This window comes from Caloenas nicobarica, chromosome 12 (genome assembly GCF_036013445.1).
Source record: "Caloenas nicobarica isolate bCalNic1 chromosome 12, bCalNic1.hap1, whole genome shotgun sequence".
Taxonomy (NCBI): Eukaryota; Metazoa; Chordata; class Aves; order Columbiformes; family Columbidae; genus Caloenas; species Caloenas nicobarica.
The window spans coordinates 11794167-11814426 of NC_088256.1; the positions used below are offsets into that span (position 1 = coordinate 11794167).

The 20260-nt window shown below is 43.3% G+C and overlaps 1 protein-coding gene across 1 annotated transcript in view; it reads left to right on the forward strand.

Annotated features, from left to right (window-relative positions):
* MAMLD1 (mastermind like domain containing 1) overlaps positions 1–20260 on the forward strand; it is an 82709-nt gene that overhangs the window by 46030 nt on the left and 16419 nt on the right. The window contains exon 2 of the mRNA XM_065643631.1: positions 2000–3694. Within this exon, the coding sequence (XP_065499703.1) occupies positions 2000–3694 (1695 nt within the window). The remainder of the gene's footprint in view (positions 1–1999; positions 3695–20260) is intronic.

The following is a 20260-nucleotide window of genomic DNA, read 5'->3' on the forward strand; positions in this document are numbered from 1 at the left end:
CTCAGAGCGACTCTCCCCGTTCAGCGCCAGTTCTCACTTGCCAGTGGTTTTTGAGTGCAACCCATGTTAAAGCAATGCAACTGGGGGGCACGGGAGAGAAGCACTGATGGCTCGAGGAAGGGATCGCTCTTAGAGCGAAAGGGGAAAGCACCCATGTAAAAAGGTCTGTTTGCCACAATGCCATTGAAAACTGCTGTGCCTGTTGACGGGGGCTAGGTGAACTCCTCCTAAAACCTGATCATCAGCTCTCTGTAGTACGCAGACCTGCTTTTCCATCCGTCATGCTGCTCACGTACAATTAACTTGTGCCCTCTCACTTTTCCAAATGTCTGTGTAAGCTGAATACTCGCACGGCAATGCCTGATACTAATCCTAAACTGCATCTCTAGCCTAAGCAACTGTAGGCACAAATCTGCAATCTTCTCTCTGCCCACCAGTTTAGAAATAAGTGATGAGCGAGCACTCAGTGAGCCAGCTGAGTGAGCCACTGGGCAGCTCTCCTGTGTTCCCGGGTCAGAACAATGCACGTTTGGGGTCGATTGCCTGAAGACAGGCTGAATTTAGGGGTGGACATGGGTCGTTTGCACAGTGGCCTTCACATGCCCATTGCAGAAGAAGCTGCAAGGAGGTGTTCCCACCTTGTGTTCCGCACCTTCTGCACACCCTACAGCAATCGTCCTCTGACACCGTTGTCTGAGAGCACCAAAGTTGCTGGCTGTTGCGTAGTGACTCTCAGGCAAAACTGTGATGTGCTTAATAATTAGTGTAAAATTTCGAAGTTAGTCATACCTGGCAGAGCCCTAGAGTGGATCTGGTTACATGGGAGTTGGGTGGTGGGGCTTTTCTGGTGATATTAGCTGTTATTAGATGTTAATTTTTGTCATGGTGCTAGATGACTGGCAGCACTTGCAATTGTAGGCCAGGGCTGGGAGAGGCTTCACGGTGAGCCACCTTAGAGGAACAGGGACTTCTTATGCTTTCGGCATTGCTGATTAGATACTTCTCTAAATGCTGCCTCCCTCTATTGATAAACAAGGACATAATGCTGATTTCCCTTAACTTGAAGCAGCAGTGTTAATGTCTGATTAATCCTGTGACATACAGGTCATGCTTGTTAAAATTGAAAGCCACAGATGATTATATTTTGAAGAGATTGCCATACCACGCTGAATTAGTATTAGAAGCATTGGGTTTGGTTTCACTTTCTTTATATGTATAAGGCAGGTCTTTTTCCCTAAGATTTGTGGATTTACAACTTTACCATTTCTTGTAGATCTAGATATTTATATAATTGTATTTTGAAAACATTTCCGTTTTTATGAATGATTTGCAATCCTTCAAAAGAATAAAGCCCATACTGCCTTAGACTTAGAAGAATAAACAAAAATTAAGAGATTTAGCTGTTATTTGCTGGTTTCTGAAATCTAAAACATCTGTGATTAGGAAGCTTGAAAGTCTGTTTAGATAGATAGTTGAGAATTTGTTTTGTTCTGGTTTGTTTAGAAAGTATGCCAGTTATTTCAGATGTTCTGCCTATAAAGAATGTAAAACAATTTATTTGTCTCAGGTCTGAATTTAATCTGAGTCACTGGTAGAAGGTCACTAAATTCAGTCCAGGGTTTCATTCAGATCTGGCATTTTTTAGACCTAAAAAATGTTACCATAAAAATGTTGGCATGTGTGTTATTCAGGGAGTATAATGTCTTAATTGAAATGGTACCAGAAACTATTTAAAAAACTTCTATTACAGTTCACATGACAGACCGTATTTTACATCTGTTTTAAGGCCAACATGTGAGATTTTGCCTTTGACTATAACTCTCTTGATTTCAGTGAAGTTGCACACACTTAAATCCTGATTGAATTTGTCCCACATGATTTGTTTTTTAATTGTACGATTTAATTTTCTTTATCTCCAACCCAGTGTTACAGTATGGAGCTTCAGAGCATGTTAGAATAAGGTCAATAATGGATCTTTTCTTCTTTTTTATTTTTCCAGTTACAGGGATCCATTAAAAGAAAACTGGAAGATGATAGCTCTCCTGCCTCCGGTGGCGTGCCTGATGTCATTTTCCCAAATGACAGTAAAAGACTTTGTCTTGATGACGTGAACCTTGCTATGGGCCAAGGTGCCAATCCCAATGTGGCATGTCCAGAAATACAAAGTTCTCCGTTCTCCACCAGTCACAGCTCTTCTTCCCTGGGTGTCGCAGGTCACTCAGTGCTCCTTGAAAATAATCACATGAATGGTGGTGGCATTGGTTCCCCATTTTCAGTGCCACCCAACACGGAAATAAATCAGAAGGCATCAATAGGAGGGCAAAACAATAACATCGTCCACTATGATGAGAAAGGAAACAGCTTACAGTCTGTGGACCAGGAGCTGCAAGATCTGTTGGAAGAGCTGACAAAAATGCCTGATCCTTCACCCAGTGACCTGGATCTGGAGAAGATTTTGTGCAGCAAGGCTGAAGAACCACTTGGGCTGAGTCATTCTCAACCAAGCATAAGCACCCCTCCAAAGTCCTCCCCACAGACTTCCCACTTGGAGAACCATGTTGCTAACAAGGATTTTTCTCCAGGCTGCAATCCAGCCAGTGGAGGATCTCCTCAGATGAGGCCGTCCTCTGCTGGAGCTAACTTCCAAGTTCCTCCCTCAAACAAACCTGCTGCATCACCCATCTCTACAGCAGCTCAGGGCAAGAACCAGCCACCACCTATGCTTCCAGTCCCCTTACCCAATATACCCGGCTCCAACTGGCATGCTCAGCAGCTAAAGCAGCTGGCAGCTAGCAAGCAGGTGTCTACTACTAAGCAGCCAGTACAGGCTTCCAGCTGGCCAGCTCTGTCTCCTCCTGGTCTCTCTCCGCCTTACAGGACAGGATCATCCCCACACCATCAGCCTTTCAGTCCTCAGAATGTTATGGTGTCTGGCATGCCTGCTAATAATTTACCGGGAAACAACATTCAGAGTCCTCAAAACACTCTGCTTTCAAGCATGACTTCCAGCAGCACCCCATCCAATGGCCCCTCTCCTCCTTATGGGTCTGAGAAGCTTTCCAGTCCGGCTCTGAACCAGCAGCCCTTCAGCCCGCAGAGCTCCATGCTGCCCACCCTGACAGCAGCCAGCTTACCAGCCAACAACATTAAAAGTCCACAGAACAACTTGGTTGGCAGCATGGCCTCCACAAATACTGGACCTTCTCCACCATACAGACCAGAAAAGCTGTCAAGCCCAGCTCTGCATCAGCAGCCCTTCAGTCCTCAAGGTACATTAATCTCCAACATCACTCCAAACAGCAACCCCACAAGCATGCAGAGCTCGCTTTTTAAATCAATGACTACAAACCAGTCCAAAAATATGAACATAATTATGCAACAGCCATCCAGTAGCTTGCAGCCAGGTCTGGTGAATGAGAGCCCTGTTAGCCAAGACCAGTTTTCTTTCAATAACACCAAACCACTGTCTCACTTTGCCTCGGAGTCAGCTCCTCAAAAGATGTCACCTCTGTCGGCAGGCCAAGGGCAGCAGTCTCTCATGCACTATCTCCAGCAGCAGCAGTCCCCAGCCCCGCAGCCGGCCCAGCAGCCCAGCAACAGCCAGTTTCTCCAGCAGCAGTTTCGGCAGCTGATGCAGCCCCATCGGATGCAGAGACACGTGCAGCCTGCCGCCTTGCCTTCTCAAAGCAGACAGGTGAGAACGTCTCTTCTGTCTTATAAGGCTTATGTGAAAATATTGAGTCATTTATTTTCTTATTTTTACTTTTCTTTGCGTTTCAATTGCAATGTTGCTAAAGTTCTGGGATGTGCACAGTGTGTACACGGACAAGGCAGTAACAACATCCTGGTGTTAGCAGAAGTAACTTTATTTATTTCTTCACTTGAAATGTACTTTAATTCCATCATCCATTGTCTCTTCTAGCCGTGTGGAGAACTTTATGCTATTACGCAAAGCCCATTTCATACCACTAAAAGAAATTATTTTTACGTGTATAGGTGGTATTCTTATTTAGCTTCTATTGTAATCTGTAGAGATGTTCCCATCATCTTTTTAGTGGGAATATATTTTTTTTCTTAGTGCCCTTCAAAAAATTCATGTCTGTGTTATGCTTCTGAGGCTAGGAAAGATCAGGGCGTCGGGGCGGTGAGAAGTGAAGTTAAACTATGACTCCTTCACGGACAGCAGGTCAAACAGTACAGCTGCCGAAGAGCAAAGAGGCGGACTTGAAATACCTGTTACCAGTATTTGCCAGGAGCAATGCCCTGCTTTGGATGAGAGCCATTCCCCACCCTTTGTTGATCTGCGATACCAGGCGAGCTGGTAAATGCAAAAATGCAGCTGGCAGGAGTGAGACGCAACCCTGATTTCTCTCCAGCAACCCTCTCCTTGAGACTGAAGGAGAGGTGTGAAGCACTATCTGCTGCTACCCCAGAGAGGAGAGATTTACTGTGAACAGGGACTTCAGAACAAGGAAGGGCTTGGGGACTTAGTCTGAGAGCAGCCTGGGTGTGAGGAATAAATATTTCTTATTAAGAAAAATAGTGGGAAACATTGAGCCTTATCACCAAAGCCCAGTACCTCGTTAGGCTGAACCAACACTTTAGAAGGAGAATCCTTCCAGCTGCGGAGCTATGGACACAGGCACTCATTCAGCTCCTGTGAAGGACTGAAGCACTTCTCACCCAGCTGATCTTTGAAGCTCTGCTAGGATCTGCTCAAGAGCACGGTGCTCGGCTGGGAATGCACTCCACAACCTGAGTTTCTTTGCTCTTCTTCCCTGCTAAGTGACCGGTTCTCCTAGAGGTGGATTTCCTCCATGTAGATGACTTGGTGTAACCTTGTCCTATGATAGTAATAAGGGGATAGTTACTAAATGTCAGCTTCTTGCGGTAAATCAATGAGGTGCATTTCCACTGTGCCACTTTAGGATCAATTCTTTTCCAAGTTGTGCACATTCAGTACTCCCTTGCTTCAATACAGCAGCTTAAAACAGACAGCTGGGAAGGACTGGCGACTTGCTTAATTCGCTTATCCAAATATATGACGTAATGATATGGCATATATAGTTCATTTTAAAGGGTTATCAGTATAAGACCCCTAATTCAACAAAGACCTCAAGCAATTATGTCGTTATAAGCACGTGAGGACCCTGTTTGTGTTCAGTCAGACCCAAATTAAACACAAAGTAGAGGGTCCTGCTGGCTTGGGAGCTAGGGGTATGGATGGACATATGACTGAAAGTGAGTAGGTTGCTGCATCTTCATGAATTACTGCCCATCAGATGTTTTACTCTGGAGGCAGTGTGGGTGAAGAATACATTCATGGTGTTTTACTGCATCTCGGATGATGGCTGGTAAGTTAACTGCAGTAACATAATTACTTTTGATCGTATGTCCATAACCTTTGAGCATATTTTTTTTCTGGCTCCCTTGCTGGGTGTGTGGAATTGCCTCGTCCCTGTTGGATTCCTGAGGTTTCCTGTGCCCTAGTTTTCCCTGCTTTGCATTTTTGTCTTACACCCTTGAACCCTCTACTTCATTGATTAGCCAAAAAAAAAGGGGGGGGGGGGGGCTAGAAAAAATCCTGAGGTGAGTCTCTTTAACTGGCCTTTGCCCCTCTTCCAGCAGCTTTCCTAGTGCCCTGTGCTGCATTTTTAGCTGATTCTCACCATCAGAGAGAGAGTTATTATAGTTTGGCAGCTATCAGTAAAGATCAAGGACAGTTAAAACAGTGATTACAGGTGCTGAGCATTTTACATTTTCAGACTAGTTAGGTAAGCTTATGGTGCCTCCTTCATTTTACAAGTAAGACTTATTACAATAATTATACACCAGATGACAGTGCTTCAGTTTTATAGTCTGTTGAGCTGCCGAAGAAAGATGGTGGATGTTCAGGAGTGGAACGTTTTGTTAGGTTTTGATAACTTTACTGCAAATCTCATAGAAGAAAATGGATCCTGAGTGCTGAATTGGAAGAAAAGTCACATGGAAAAAATATTCTAGGTATTCTGCAGTAGATTTCTTATTTACATTGAGACATTGATACTGAAATTTTGGACCCAACCTGCTGTGTACCAATTTTACTCCATTATAGTGAAGTAGCTCCAGTGACTGTTAGTTTTGATTTCCAGCAGTGTACTTGGAGCTGAATTTGAGCTTTGCAGAATCTCAGTGCCAATTCTCTCCTGAGGCAAGTGATGAATAGGGCTTTTCAAACACAGAGCAGTTGTTTCATTAAAAGACAAAATGTTAAAGATTCAGAAGACAGGGGAGACGACTTCTGTATCTTCAAAAATTAGTAACCTTCTAGTGGAAAATTGCCTTTTTTAACACCGCTCACAGAAATTTGCTCAAAGAAAAATAACAGCATTCCCTGGAATGTTGTTTAGTGTCTAAAAGTCATCCCCTTACTCTGTGTGTGTGTTTTAAAATGTGACTAAAATTTATAAAAAGAAGGCATAGTACTCTCTTCTTTTGAGCAAGAGGTGCAGCTTTGTACAGAAAAAGAATGTGGATGGTGGCCAGTTGGAGAGAGAACAATAAACCATGAAATTTGATCCTTGTAGCAGGCAAGGCAACATGGGGAAGAGAGCAGCGGCTGGGACATGGACCCAGAGTGAGCTTTTTGCTATTGTTTAAATGCGTATTAAAGCAAAGACTCCGCATTCCAAAAGCTGGGTTACCGGTGGTGCCTCACAGCTCTACTGTTTTTGTACTTAATGATATATCTCTTAAGTGTAATCAGTCTGCATCCCAGATCCTGTATTGCCTGGACAACCGGTAAATCTGATAAGGGCTAATCTTTTCCCATCTGAAGCACTATGTCTTTATTGTTGAGCATTGACAGATATTGATTGAGGCACTGACAGTTTGCATTGTGCGCTATTGCAAAGCCTGGTGGTGCTAACATCGCTCTTGTGGATATGTGCAGATTTTCATTTTACTCATGTAGGGCTGATACTTGCCGAGTGATATTATACTCAAAGGTTTGAGCTCATAAATCCGCGATATAAAGTTGGTAGTAAATGCCAGAGAGTCAAAGATAGTCTCCAAAACTATCACACGCTATTTTCCGGGCTTAAGTTTAGCCACTTGACTTTATTGGCTGTTCTTGGGTGCATGAAAAGCTGCATTTGCCCAGGCAGGTTGAATAGTTGGGCATTTTCATGTCTAAATACAGTTCGTACTTGCAGATCTCCTATTCTGGCACATCAGATATATTGGGCCCAATTCTGCCTCCAGCGATGCTGCTACAACATCACCGCCTCCAGAAGAGCTCTGCTTGTACTCTCGCCAATACAAGAACAAACACGGGTCTTTGTGAACAGAAAGAAGGGTTCCCCAAAAGGCAGGAAAAGGAGACGGTGATCTTTGCAGGTTAAGTCAGGCTGGAATAAAAGAAACCCTTTGGGTGGCCATTGCTTTTCCAAGCCCAAGTGTGCCTGAGTTAAAATTTGAGAGTCTCGGGGCGGAGGGCAGTATTGCCCACTGCTCTTGGTGTAAAATGTTGAAAACCAAAACACAACTTAAAAGGTTGTTTTGTTGGAGGGGTGCAGCTAATAAATAGCCATTGTTTGGGTGGGACACACTGTGCATTTCTGAGCTCTGCTTGCGCTGCAGGAACCAAATGTGCTATTCTTAGAGCTCTCTGCATTCCTGCTGACATCCAGATAGTTGCGTACTGGATTGTCAGTGAAGGATATATTTGTTTCAGCTCCATCGCCAAAAATGACGGTAGAGGAAAAATGATAGGAGAAGAGACAGAGAGAAAAATAATTTTATTTGCAGTAAAGATGGCTATATTTTACTAAGTATGGACTGCATGTGAGATAGTGAAGAACACGCTGAAGACTAAAAAAACCTTTGAAAAGGACTTAGCAGTGTTTCTTTAACTGTGGTAAAAGCAGCAATATAGTATCTGAGTTGGCAGAGTAAATTATAGGTTGCAGAGAAACACCAAAACCCCTGAGCTAGATTAAATATACTAGGGGGGGGGAATTAAACAAAAAATCTTGTTTCTGAGCATGAGTTCTCTAAATATAGAAACAAAACTGAAGAGGAAATGCACTGTTATAAAGAGCAAACTGACCCAGAGCTTAGATGCCAAAGGTTAAATAAATATAACGGGATAGAAAATACAGCTTTTATTAATATAAACAGAAATGTTAATACCATGGATCGATTCCTCCATGTTCTACATTATGTGACGTTATTTCTGCCTGCGACAAGTCAGCGCACCAGGACTGTTAGGTGAGGCTCTTCTGACTGAGCAGCGCTTGATGTTTATAAGCTCTGATGCAGGTTGATGAAGAGTTTGGAAAAGCAGAGAACGCAGCACACAGCATCTGAGTACATACAGTCCTCTTGTAAGTACAGGGAAAAAACATGTTTTATCTGGGATCTCCAAGATGTGACAAGGAGTCTTTCTAACACATCAAAAAACTACAATATCATGTGTAATAAATACGACCAAAAGTACTGGCCAGATTTCATCTGCAGTTTCACTCCCTCCTCCTTTTTTTTATTAAGTGTCAAACTTATCTTTAAAGCCATTTTGAATTAAGTTCCACTGGTATTTCCCCCCTCGTTTTCTTTTTTTTCTCCTTTTCCCTTTCCTTTCCTCTCTTTTCCTTCTCTTATTTCTCTTTTCTCTTTCCTGTTTTCTCTTTTCTCTTTTCTCTTTCTCTTTCTCCTTTTCTTTCTCCTTTTCTTTCTCCTTTTCTTTCTCCTTTTCTTTCTCCTTTTCTTTCTCCTTTTCTTTCTCCTTTTCTTTCTCCTTTTCTTTCTCCTTTTCTTTCTCCTTTTCTTTCTCCTTTTATTTTTCTTTCCCCTCCTTATTTTCCTTTCCTTTTCTCTGGAGAAGTTTTAAAAATACTACTTTTTTTTTTTTAACCGATGCTGTGGAGAAGAAAAACGATTTGATTTCACAGGGCAATGGTAGCACAATACGAAAGCAAAGCTTTTGAAGGAGTGGAGAGCTTTTGAAGGCAAAGCAACAAGCCCTTTAGTTAATTAAGTGCCTTTGAATAGGTGAATGAAGGAAGCTGGTGATGAATCTGGATTACAGAGAGCAATAAGGCTGAGCTTGGAGTTTGACCTCTCCACAGATATAAAAACATCTTCTTGAATGGTCATTTCTGAATTTATATTTACCTGTGCGCTTGCAACAGAGTTGATTTTTTTTTTTTTCTTTTTCTTTTTTTCCCAAACTTGGATATTCTCCCCTCCCTTCTTTCAAGAGAGTCTGAAAGGAACTCTACTGAACTTTTCGGACTGCTATCTTCTCCCTTCCTCTCCCTCCCCTGGGAATAAATAATGTAAGATAAGTTTTGGAAAGTAAGGAGTAAACTTGTGGAAAGAAATGGGATGTTTGCCCTCAACATGCCAGCAGCAATACAACATTTTCAGAAATGCTATGATCAAGATAAAAAACTTGGTTCACATCTGGATTTTCCTAGCCCGTTGCTCTTTCACAGTGTTCTTTAAGTTGCGCATGTTGTCTTCTGTTAGATTACAGGTATTTCAAAGCATTTCCCTGTTGTAGTGGAGCCCTTGTAGCTGTGTCTTAACCTTCCCAGTTCTTTGGCGTGTATTTTGAGATGTTTACAGGCATTGATGTTTCTAGCAGCTCTGCCTAATGCACTCACCATTCCTTCCAGTTTAGCTTTCTGTTGTGCTGAAAGCACTTTTGGACACCACAGGGCACATCATTAGGGGAAGCCATCTGCAGAGGAGATGATTGTAAATAGACCAAATCTTTCTGAAGACCATGTGGGGAGCATCCTTCCCCACCCTCACCATCACCATCCTTTTGGATCTGAAATTAACGTGGACACTGCACCAAAGCTGCGGCACTTTCCTCAGTCCAGCTGGGTCTTTAGTTACGACCTGTTTAATAAAATGGAAGATGTTCTGCCAGCAGCTTAGCTCTTAGGATATAGACAACTCTATGGGAATCTCATGCTGGACAATTAAAATCCACTTGGAAAGAAAAAAGAGACACGGGAGGTACTATAATACGAACACCGGCGAGGGCTGCTGGGGGGTTCAAGAAAGGCTTTGGCTCCGTTACCTGCCGGAGGGTGAAGCGACGTGTGTGCGCGGGCTGATGTGGTGCTGTCCAGGGCTTTGGTGGAGAAAGACCAGAGGAAGCAGTATTCATGTGCTGTGAACACCTAGATGGAAATGTGACTTATCGCAGAGAAATTCAGGACAAGGTGCTGGATTCCAGCCCGACAGGCTGCTGTTGGCGAGGTTCCCGGTCCCCCGGGGCGAGCGGAGCAGAGTCTGCCATCGCACCAAGCGTCTGCGTGAACTCCAAAAACCCCCTCGCTTTTGTGGTTTTGAGCTTTAAGCAACAGACGGTTGTTTCCTTCTGCTTTGCAGTCAGGGGTGGTAGAGACCCTCTTCTCTCACAGGCATAAGGCGAGTGGTGGTGTAGCGCTAAAAAGTGCCTGATGTGTTGGATGTCAAACCATATTCTGACACCCTTTTGTACCAAAACCACTCTGGTCCGGCCAGCCTAGGTGGGCAGTTTCTCTTGGGTTTTTTAGGCAGCCTGGTAGCAGAATTCACAAGCTTTCCTGGGCTCAACATCAGCTGAATCAGGCCCCATCTGCAAATTTTCTTGCTCTTTTTTTTTTTTTTAAAGTAACCTGTTTTGCTTTCTTTACTACCACAAAAAATAAAAAAAAATTCATATGCTGAAATTTTAAATTATGAGCAGTTGAGCAAAAGATTTTGAACATATATTTTTTCTCAACTGTGCCCTTAGATGATATGGAGTTATAAACATCCTAGGAATCCAGGGAAAGACTCGGGGACCTTCTCACTGTTTGGCTTCATAAGAAATGCCTTAACTTCCTTCTGTGTATCATTCTTGCAAATAACAATGTGAATAGTGGTTAGCGATGAGTAAGGCTCACTACTTGCATCCTCACTTACTGGTCAGCGCACCTATAATTCTTATATTGAAAAGGTGTGTTCATGCTGATGAACAGCAATGAGGAAATGGTTTCCATGGCCCTGTTATACACCCAACTTGTTTCATCTGTTGTAAATTCCCATTAATATCAGAACTTCTCAATTCCATTACTTCCCACATGTGTGGAAGATTGGTTTGTTTCCTGTATTTTCTGTATCTTTCTTAGTAAATGGCAGTTTGGGGAGCTTATTTTGAACAAAAAGCAGCCCGGCTTTCAGAAAATGTGCTCTTTTCCCTAAAACCTTACCCTTCTTACTACCTCGAATTTGATGCCTAAATTAATAATTAATTTTAGTACTTTCTGCAGTGATACCGTGAGAGCATGGTTTGTACCCTTGATTTTTGGGGTGGTTTCTACCTAGTGTTGTCTTGCAGTAGTCTAAAATGACGTCTGTATTCCACAAGGCAGAAATACTTACAGAACCAAAGTTTAATTTAACAATTAGAATAAAAAAGCAACCAAATAAATAAGAGAGTCCCTCAGATGCTGTTAAATGCTGTGCCTGGCGCCGGCCGGTGGTTCGACAGGGTGGGGTGCTGGAGCAGCCGACTTTGTCCTTCTGCTCCCCTGTCATTTCTGCCTCGCTGCAGTAAACGCTGCACACAAAATAAAAGTACAAACATGTTTTGTTTCAGATGCAATACCTAGAAATAACTTTCCTGGTAAAATGAACTCAGTGTCTTTTTTTTTTTTTTTTTTTTTTTCTTTTTCTCTGGGCATTTTGGAGAAATTTCAGTGTGTGGGTGGGGGAAAACAAAGCTGTGGCTGTAAACAGGAACTGATATTGTCTCCGCGTCTGAATGGGGAGAGAAACTGAACTGGCCTCAGTGGTTCTCTCGTACATCTGCAAGTCTGGAAACACTGGGATGATTCACAGTTTGCTGATTAATACAGGAGCAAGCAAAATGGTGTGAATTAACGGCCATTACAGTGCTGTACTGGATGGCAAATATCCCCCTGGAACAAATGATGTTTCACGAAGATTGCTTAGAGGGAGAGGTAATGGGTCTTAAATACAAATTAGAAGCAGTCCCATCAAAGCTGTTAACATTAAGCTTTGAAAGCCAAACACTATTACGAGCTGTCTTCAAAAACTGTACGTTTAGGAAGTGTATCAGTCTGCTGTGTTGGCTCTGTAATATTCCTGTCTCGAGCACTTTGGACTATTTCAAACAGCCGGCATTAATAATTGATAAAAATCCACAATCAGAATGTAGCAGCTCTTCTTAGGACTTTGAAGGCTCATCACTCTACTACATGTATGCTTTAAAGTTAAATTTTTTATAGCATATTTAAAGGCAAATATTATCATTATCAGTATGTAATTCTTAAATCACTACTGCTAACAAAAAGTAATCCTATATTACAAATTAACCCTTTGCGTATGGGAATGTTAAAATAAGAAGATAGGAAATACATTACTTTAGCTTAAATAATATTCTCTATATAACCAGCAAAATTATTTAATATTTGTCATTGAAATAATGAAAACACGATACCTCAGATCAGTGCCAGACAGATGCAGATGTGGACAAGCTATGCCAAGCTATTTTTCCCCATTACGGAATTGATAAGAGACCCACAAGGAGGGTAAACCCTGTAATGTAGACAAAATAGTATCATATCCCTGTTTAAGACATTGCATTAACAGCTTGATTTTGTAAAGTTTCACACACACCTAAATTTATACAGTGGGAGGTCATTCCAGGACAACTAGAGGATTATTTCTGATGCAGAGTGAATCATGTATGCATATAGTCTTTGTATGCTCAAGAAAGTGCAAAGGTGGAGGAGGAGGATGCAGCAAAGGGCACAGTAATCATTGGCAATGGCATATTAGTGCTAGGACAAAAAAAGAGAGAGTTGGAAGCTTTGATGCACTTGTTCCTACCTCAGCTCAAGTTTATGTTTGAATTATTTTGGCTTTTCTGTTGTTGTTTTGTGTTTGTTTGTTTGTTTTCATGGAGGTTAGTACCAGCATTTTGTAAACATGCCAAACTTTGAATAAGTTTATGTTTTAATCAGTCCAGTGATTCTTTGCAGTCCTCTGGTGTTTGTTTTTTCCAGTCATGAATTGCAGAAGCAAAATTTGCCCCTTGCAGGAAGAAAAGCTGCCCCCTCTTCTTGAGCACAGCAATAGCAAAAGCAAATGAGGAAAAAAAAGATATATATATACTTTCTCCCTCTCTTTTTTTTTTTTTTTTTTTTTGGTCATTGCAGGCTGCTGTTGTTAATGTGTTTCTTCCCTTTCCTGAAAGATGAGGACATACTGTCCTGGGATATCAGTAGTATGTACCCCTGTCATAAACAAATCCATTTCTCTCAGTGCTTAAATACTTAGGGCTTTTGAAAACTTCTCTTTGCATAATAAATGTGTTTAATATTTCCTTTGCTCTCCAGCATTATTAAGTACAAACTGTTACTGAACTGGATTGAAGGGTAGTTTACAGGGCACTTGTATTTGGATAGTCTGTTTTCTTTTACCATTGCTCCGAAGGGCGTGTTTAAGCAACGAATGAATGATCGTATGAGCATTTATTTTTTTGGTTTCGTACAGCCCCCTTTTTCTCCTCCTTTCCAGCTCAGTCAGCACACTTTCTGCAGCGGCATTTTATTTTTCTACGTGGAAATGTGGCGTTTAGCAGAATAGACACATAATGAGGATGAGATACTTTTTTCTCCTTTCCCTCTTCTCCCAAGAGATACCCTGTGACTTCCTCTATTAGTCCATTAATCGCCGTAGCTCAAAATTCAGCCTGATCAAAGGAGCAGAACGAGGTTGAAAAGTGCAGATTCTGGCAATTGACTTGACTGTTTAGATTCCCCGCTGAGCTCATTTAGAGCTGGAATTAAGCTATTCCTGCTGTATTTTTTGTCCTTGGCTCGGCGATGGGGAGCGCTGAGGCAGTTGCGCAGCCCAGACCCTGCACCGAGAGCAGCCGCCGGGAGCTAAAGAGCTGCATCTCCCCGTGCCAGGAGAAAGCTGAGTAATCTTGTCGTAGTTTTATAAGAAGGTCTATGGTTAGATTGCATTGGTTATTCGACTGCAGAAAAAGTGGAGAACCTGCTAACTCAAGGTGCCGGAGTAAATATTGATGATTCTGTGTTTTTCAATTTAAGCGTCAGGTTTCCGTCTCTTGCAGTTCTCTTTGCCGAGGTCGGTGTGTGTGTTATGAGTGGGAAGGGAAGAATTGCAAAAAAAAAAAAAAAAAAGTAAATGGGAAATTTGCAAACAACGCGAAGTTTTTTGTAAAAATTTTCTTTATGATGTAATGACTCACTTAAGGAATACAGTTGTTTTTAATGCCTATTTATACATGCAGTTAGAAACTGTTGCTGTTTTCCCTCATTAATAGTTTTGTTTGCTTAAGGCAAAAATGCAGACTGCCCATACCTGTGTTGTTGGCTGCAGATTAACATCTGATTTTGCAATCCTTACACATCTCAAATTCCTATTGATGTAACTGGGAGTTACAAGTTCTCCAGGAATATGTTGGACTCTCGATGTCATTATTTGTGATTCTACAATTCCCCAAAGTGCGCTAATATTTCTCAAACAGAGGTAGACTCATTTGATGTGTAAGTTCCTATCTCATCAAAGTGAATTATTGTTACTGAAATGGAAATGGCATTTTATTATCAGAAAATATTATGTATTTAATGGTTTGAGAGTGCTTAAGGTCAGCAAGAACAGAGAAATGCTGATAACATCACCATAGACTGTGTGATGGTCCTGAAATGTGAGTAAATCTTGAACTGAAAAAAAGTTTTGCTAGACATATTGGTATTTTCCCATAGTTTAGGACATTGTCTAAAATCCCCAACATTCATTTATGTTGTATTTTACTTTTTTTTTCAAGTGACCATTTAATAAGAACTTTTTTTATTACAAAAAAATATTGGCAGTGAGGGTGGTAATGGACAGATCAGTTTTGTGGCCAGTCCAGAGTACGAGCTTTTTGCTATATAGGTGGCATATATCTATGTCTTTAAATTCTAATTTTAAAAATAACTTTGACCTTGTATCAGGGACCCTGGAATAAGGTAAGAAAGGAACTTCTGCCTTGGGTGTGCTGCTCCATTCTAGATTGACACAATATGCAAAAACTACTGTACTTTAGTTTACAGAGGTTTCCTCAAATTTCATCGTTTGTAAAGCATTTGCCAGTATGGTGAGCTAAAATCTTGCTCTCTCTGTGATTTCTTGTTTTTGCTGACGATGATAATAGTATTGAGACCTTTCCTAAGATGAAATGCTGTCTCTTTGCATTTAAAATACACATTTTTGCCTATTTCTGTCTTGATTAAGATAGAGGGAGGGGATCTACCTGCTGACTAGATTATTGTCAATCTTAACCAAAAGTACAGTTGAATTGTACTCTATTCCTCTAACAGAGCCTGTTTTCTCCTTCTGACTGGGTACTAAAAGGCTTTTACTGCTGCACTGACGTTTTCCAAATAAAAAGCTGAACGAGTACCACCTTAGACATGCTGGAAGGAGTCCTGTGCCATGGATTATAAACTGAAACAGTTGGCCAGAATAAGGAATTAAAGTAATCCCTGATATTAGGAACATGAAAATGAGATGACCTTCTGTATATGCCCTGTGCGAGTTTCTAGCCCAGTTGCACTATAGGCTCTCCTGTATAGCTGTTTCTCCATACCTTTACTGTGCAGAAAACAAAAGACCAGCCATTCAGCTGGGAAACTGGAGCACATGCTTGCAAATATTACAGACTTTAAATGCATTGTATTTTTAACAGTAGTTCGTGATTGGAATGACAGGAAGGAAATGAGCAGAAAACATCCTATTCTATCTCTATATAAAATCTTGCTTGTGAAAGATACAGTTACCACAATAATGATCGGACGCTAATTGATTCATTGTGCTGGGAGACAAGTGCTGAGCGGAGGAGCCAGCGGGGTCATTTTCATGCTCCCACTCCACTTTGGTTGTTTGCTGAGGAAGGGCAGGAGAGGGTTATAAAGCTGCTGCCACTACATTCAGTGCATGTTTTTCTCAGAAAAGAAGAGACAGCGCCAGCCAAGATCTCTTTCCTTTGGAAATTGTGGCTGGGAAGGGCCCCTTTGGCTCAGCAGACAAAGTGGGCAGTCAGACAGCCCCTTTCCTGAATCCCAGGCAGGCACCAGACGGCTGAAGGAAGAGAGGCACCAGGCTGAATTAGATTGCCTCCTGCTTTGGACAGTAAGGCAGAGAGGCAGGCTTAATTGCTTTGCAGCTGTTCATTTTTTCCCCTTCTCCCTCCCCTGCCCTCCTCGCCCTCCTCCCAGCTGACCCCAGCAGCAGCCGCAGCCCCAAGGAAACCTCCCCAACTTGGGGAGAGGTATCAAAGGCTTCTGGACTTTATCAGCCTTTATCTCAAATCCAGCAGCAAATGGGCAGAGGAAGGAAAGTGTTAAGGAAAAAAAGCCTCTTCAGCTGTAACCTAGTAATTTGTCGCTTTTTTTCTGGGTTAGTTTGTACACCGGGTTCTGAAGGCTGCTCGTGGCAAGGGGTAGGCTGGGACAGGGGACGGGGCAGCGACAGGCAGACGTTTCGGGTGGCATCCCTCTGGGAGGGGCAGCTGGGTGTCATCGCTGACGGGTCCTGGCATCCCGTCCGAGCGGACAAAGCCGGAGAGCTTTGAGCCAGCCCCCTGCCATGTGGCACTCCCCGCAGCAGGATGTACCAGACATTTGAGATTTCCTCTCCGGAGCTGCGATGCCGGTTACAGAGCTCTCCCAGGCCGCTGCCTGACAGTGTGAACGTCACTGGGGTTGATTTGGTGGTGCTCTCACCTGCATAAGAGCCTCAACACCGAGATGTTATTGATCTGAGTATTAAAGGAAAAGCTTCTTTGAACCTTGGAGAACTTGCAGGGGTCTGTAGCCCTCAAAAACTGGCTCAGGCCAGACTTGCAGATTTGCATGTATCTCATAATCCCAAACTGTCTGAACCTCATGTTTGTTCAGGAAACAGAGTTTGTTTCCTTGATTGTTCTCACTCCACTCCCGGATTTAAAAATTTAAAACCGTGTTTGCGTGCTGTAGCAATGAGCCTGCAGTCAGCTTTCAGCTCACCTGCTTTGCAGAGAGGAGCTTTGCTCGTCTGCTGCTCAGCCAGCCTGCCTGGCTCTGTTCACCTCCAGCAGCAATGTCAAGCTAACCCGATTTTGCAGCTGGTATCAAGTGCCAGAGGCAAGCTCTGTAGATGTCTCTTTAATTCCTGCACTTGTAGAATTTAGTATATATTTTCCCTCCAGTTCTACTGACTCACACAGTCCTTGGGGGAGGAGGCAGGGGGAGAGCAAGAAGGCTCTAGCCCAGGTCTAATTTACTCATCTGGTAAAGCCAGTCGTCAGTGAGCCTTTCCCCTCTCTGTCCACAGAGATAGTCCCTCTCGAGAGCCTCTTTGGCCTCCCAGTTATAATTATGGCATCCGTAGTTTTGTACTTGACTGTCCTCCTAGGCCGACTGCAGGTCCTCTGCCAGGGCGTCGTGTCTGGGCGGTAGCATTAAAATGTGAAATGCCCGGTGAGCCGACGTACGAGGCAGGGCATGTATCCCCGTGTTGTTCGGGAGCATGGGCTGTCATGGCACGCTAATCTCTTTATATAGGGCATATTTGCTGCTTATTTTTTATTATATCCTTAACAGCATAAACCAGAGCTTGAGGTGGGCACCAATGCAGGGTTTTGACAGGTTTCTTTTAAGGCACAAAGCTGTAATGAGGATCTTTGCTCAGGGCCGCTGGAGAGATGGAGGGTGTCATTCCTGGAAAGGTAGCACAGCTACCAGATGCTTTGGTGGTCACAGAGATTTGTGTCTGTAAGGAATGGATTTAGAAATGAGGTACAGTAGCATGTAAGTGAATAGTTTTTTTTAATCTAATCTGTTCAACATGCAGCCTACAATAGCTATGCCAGTTAGATTTGAATTAAAACCAGCTCCACAAGGTACAAAGGCTCTCGAGCCTCATTGCTGGGACCGGAAATCCATTGTGGCGTCCTGATTAGTGCTGGTGAAATCGGAAACCTTTCTCGGGGCAGATAGCAATCTCACAAATGAAAATATAACCTGTTAATCCTGAATTTTAACAAGGATGGTTATGCAACTCCAGGCCAAATCCAGGATGTGTCCTGTCAGTGTGTGCCTTGGTCAGAAAGGATTTGCTGACAGGGAAGGTGGGATTGCACCCCTGCAGTACCCTCTCCCAAAAGCACCCCTGCTTTATGCCACGTCAGTGGCCAGAGGCAGGAGGAGGGGTGCAGAGGGGTGAGGCTCGGCGCAGAAATTGGGGTTCACATGTTGGGACCGACCCCTTTGAAGCTCTTGGCTGAAGTATCTTAAAACGAGGCCTCTGTTTAATGTTCCTCCCCATGCCAGTCACTGCTGCCAAAGGAGGGGTGGTCTGGCTGGGGCCATCCGAGCTTTTGCAGTCCCATAATAGTCCCCGTAATTATGGGTAACAATAGGTTCTGGGTTTTTTTCCTATGTTAATAACAAGTTCCAGGGTATAAATAACTCTGCAATTAAAACAAAACACCTAACGATTTACCATTTGACACCTATGCAGTCTGCCGGAGCCTTGGCTGTGCAAGGTATTTTTTTTCCTGCCCTGAATATTTTATAATTGTTTTACAAAGAGTACATGGATGCTCCAGTCATTAAGAAATGCCAACCAAGGTACATTGTGGCACCAAAGAGCAGAGAACACATAGCTATGCCTGTGCTGAGGCTGTAGAGAGCTCTCCTTTCAGAGGCGCAGCAGTGGTTTGTTTGACTACTTTTGTGTATTGACCTTTGTTTTTTAAGAAAAACACAAACAGTCAGAATCGCTTTATTGTAGAATCCATTAACTCCTTCAGAGTCTTTGTGGTGTCTGTTGATAAGAGCAGCACACGTGTGGCCATGTACTGCAGCCCGTGAAACATTTCTGCGCTCTGCTGCATTCAGATGTTTGCAGGCGGATGCTGCATGTCCCTTGCTTTGTGAATTTGGAAGAGCCAGTCTGTTTGTAAAAATAGGTGGAAATAGGCCTGGGGACTCTAATCACACTGTCCAAGGAGACAGGGGCTGTGGGGAGAGAGGAATTCACCTCTGCTTTCAGTGGGGAGGCACAGAGTGCCGCCTCTCATTTCCAAGACTGGCTGTGGCGTGTTTGATGCGGAGCCTGCAAATGGAGTTGCTTAAATATACAAGCACGCCTAAAAATGTAAAAATAAAAGCAGTGCTATTTTAAGACTGTAGAATCAGTGATTATAAATAGCCCAAGTGGTGTGTTACTCCTAGCTGGGTGTGTCAGTCCTAAAACACCACCACAACTGTCACTTCCCTTTGAAGCAGTTTGTCGGCTAATGACCGTGGCAGCGGAGCCTCCCCTGCATTTCCACGTTCTCTCGATAAGCACAGGTCAATGATAAGATGCTTTCCAGGCTGATGTGGCCATCATACAAGCCCTTGCTTTGCCGACTTGGGCCAGTGAGCACGCATGAATGAAAAGGTGGGTGCACGCTGGCAGGGAACGCTGGGGTTCGGTGGTGGGATGTGGTGTCAGCAGGGTACGCGGAGCTTGCTCTGCTGAGCACAAGCCATGGAGCCAGAGCTGCTGAACCCCGGACAAAAGGCAAAATAGTTCCTTAGTTAAGCACTGGCTTGGGACTTGTGACATGTGGGTTTAGTGCTCTCCATTGTCAGCCTTCCTCTGCAACCAGTTGGGATTCATCCTCCTGCTCCCATCATTTAGGCTCCTCCTGTGGCCCATGGAGGAAAAGGTCTTTGGAGGATAATTTCACCTCACCCTAAATTGCACCTCTGAGATGTGATGGATGGTCTGCAGTGAGGGAAGCCTGGACAACACGCCTAGGCTTGGCCCTTGTCTGCTGGGGGTACATTTATTCTCCATCTTTAGAAGGAGCAGCAGCTCTGGTGATCCAATATACAAAAGTCTGTGAAGTTGAAAGTCATTTCGGTACCTTAAATAGCTGACTTCTGCCTCAGAAAGCATTTTTGTTTCTGTCTGGTTTTCCAGCGCAGTGGCTGGAAAGAAGTACCTTTGCTGGTGCTCTGTCACCTCACTACTGTGGGCAAGGGGCTGTGGGACAAACTGTTCTCCGGTGGCTGTTTCCAAGAGGAATTCTGGCTGACTCCTGCACCAAGTAATGATACATTTATTTGCACTATGTGGAGCCAGAAGACGTCTTTGGGTGAGAGGGATCTGGAGACTAGTAAACAAAAGAAGGCAAGGTTGGAACTCAAACTGTAAGAAGGCTTGT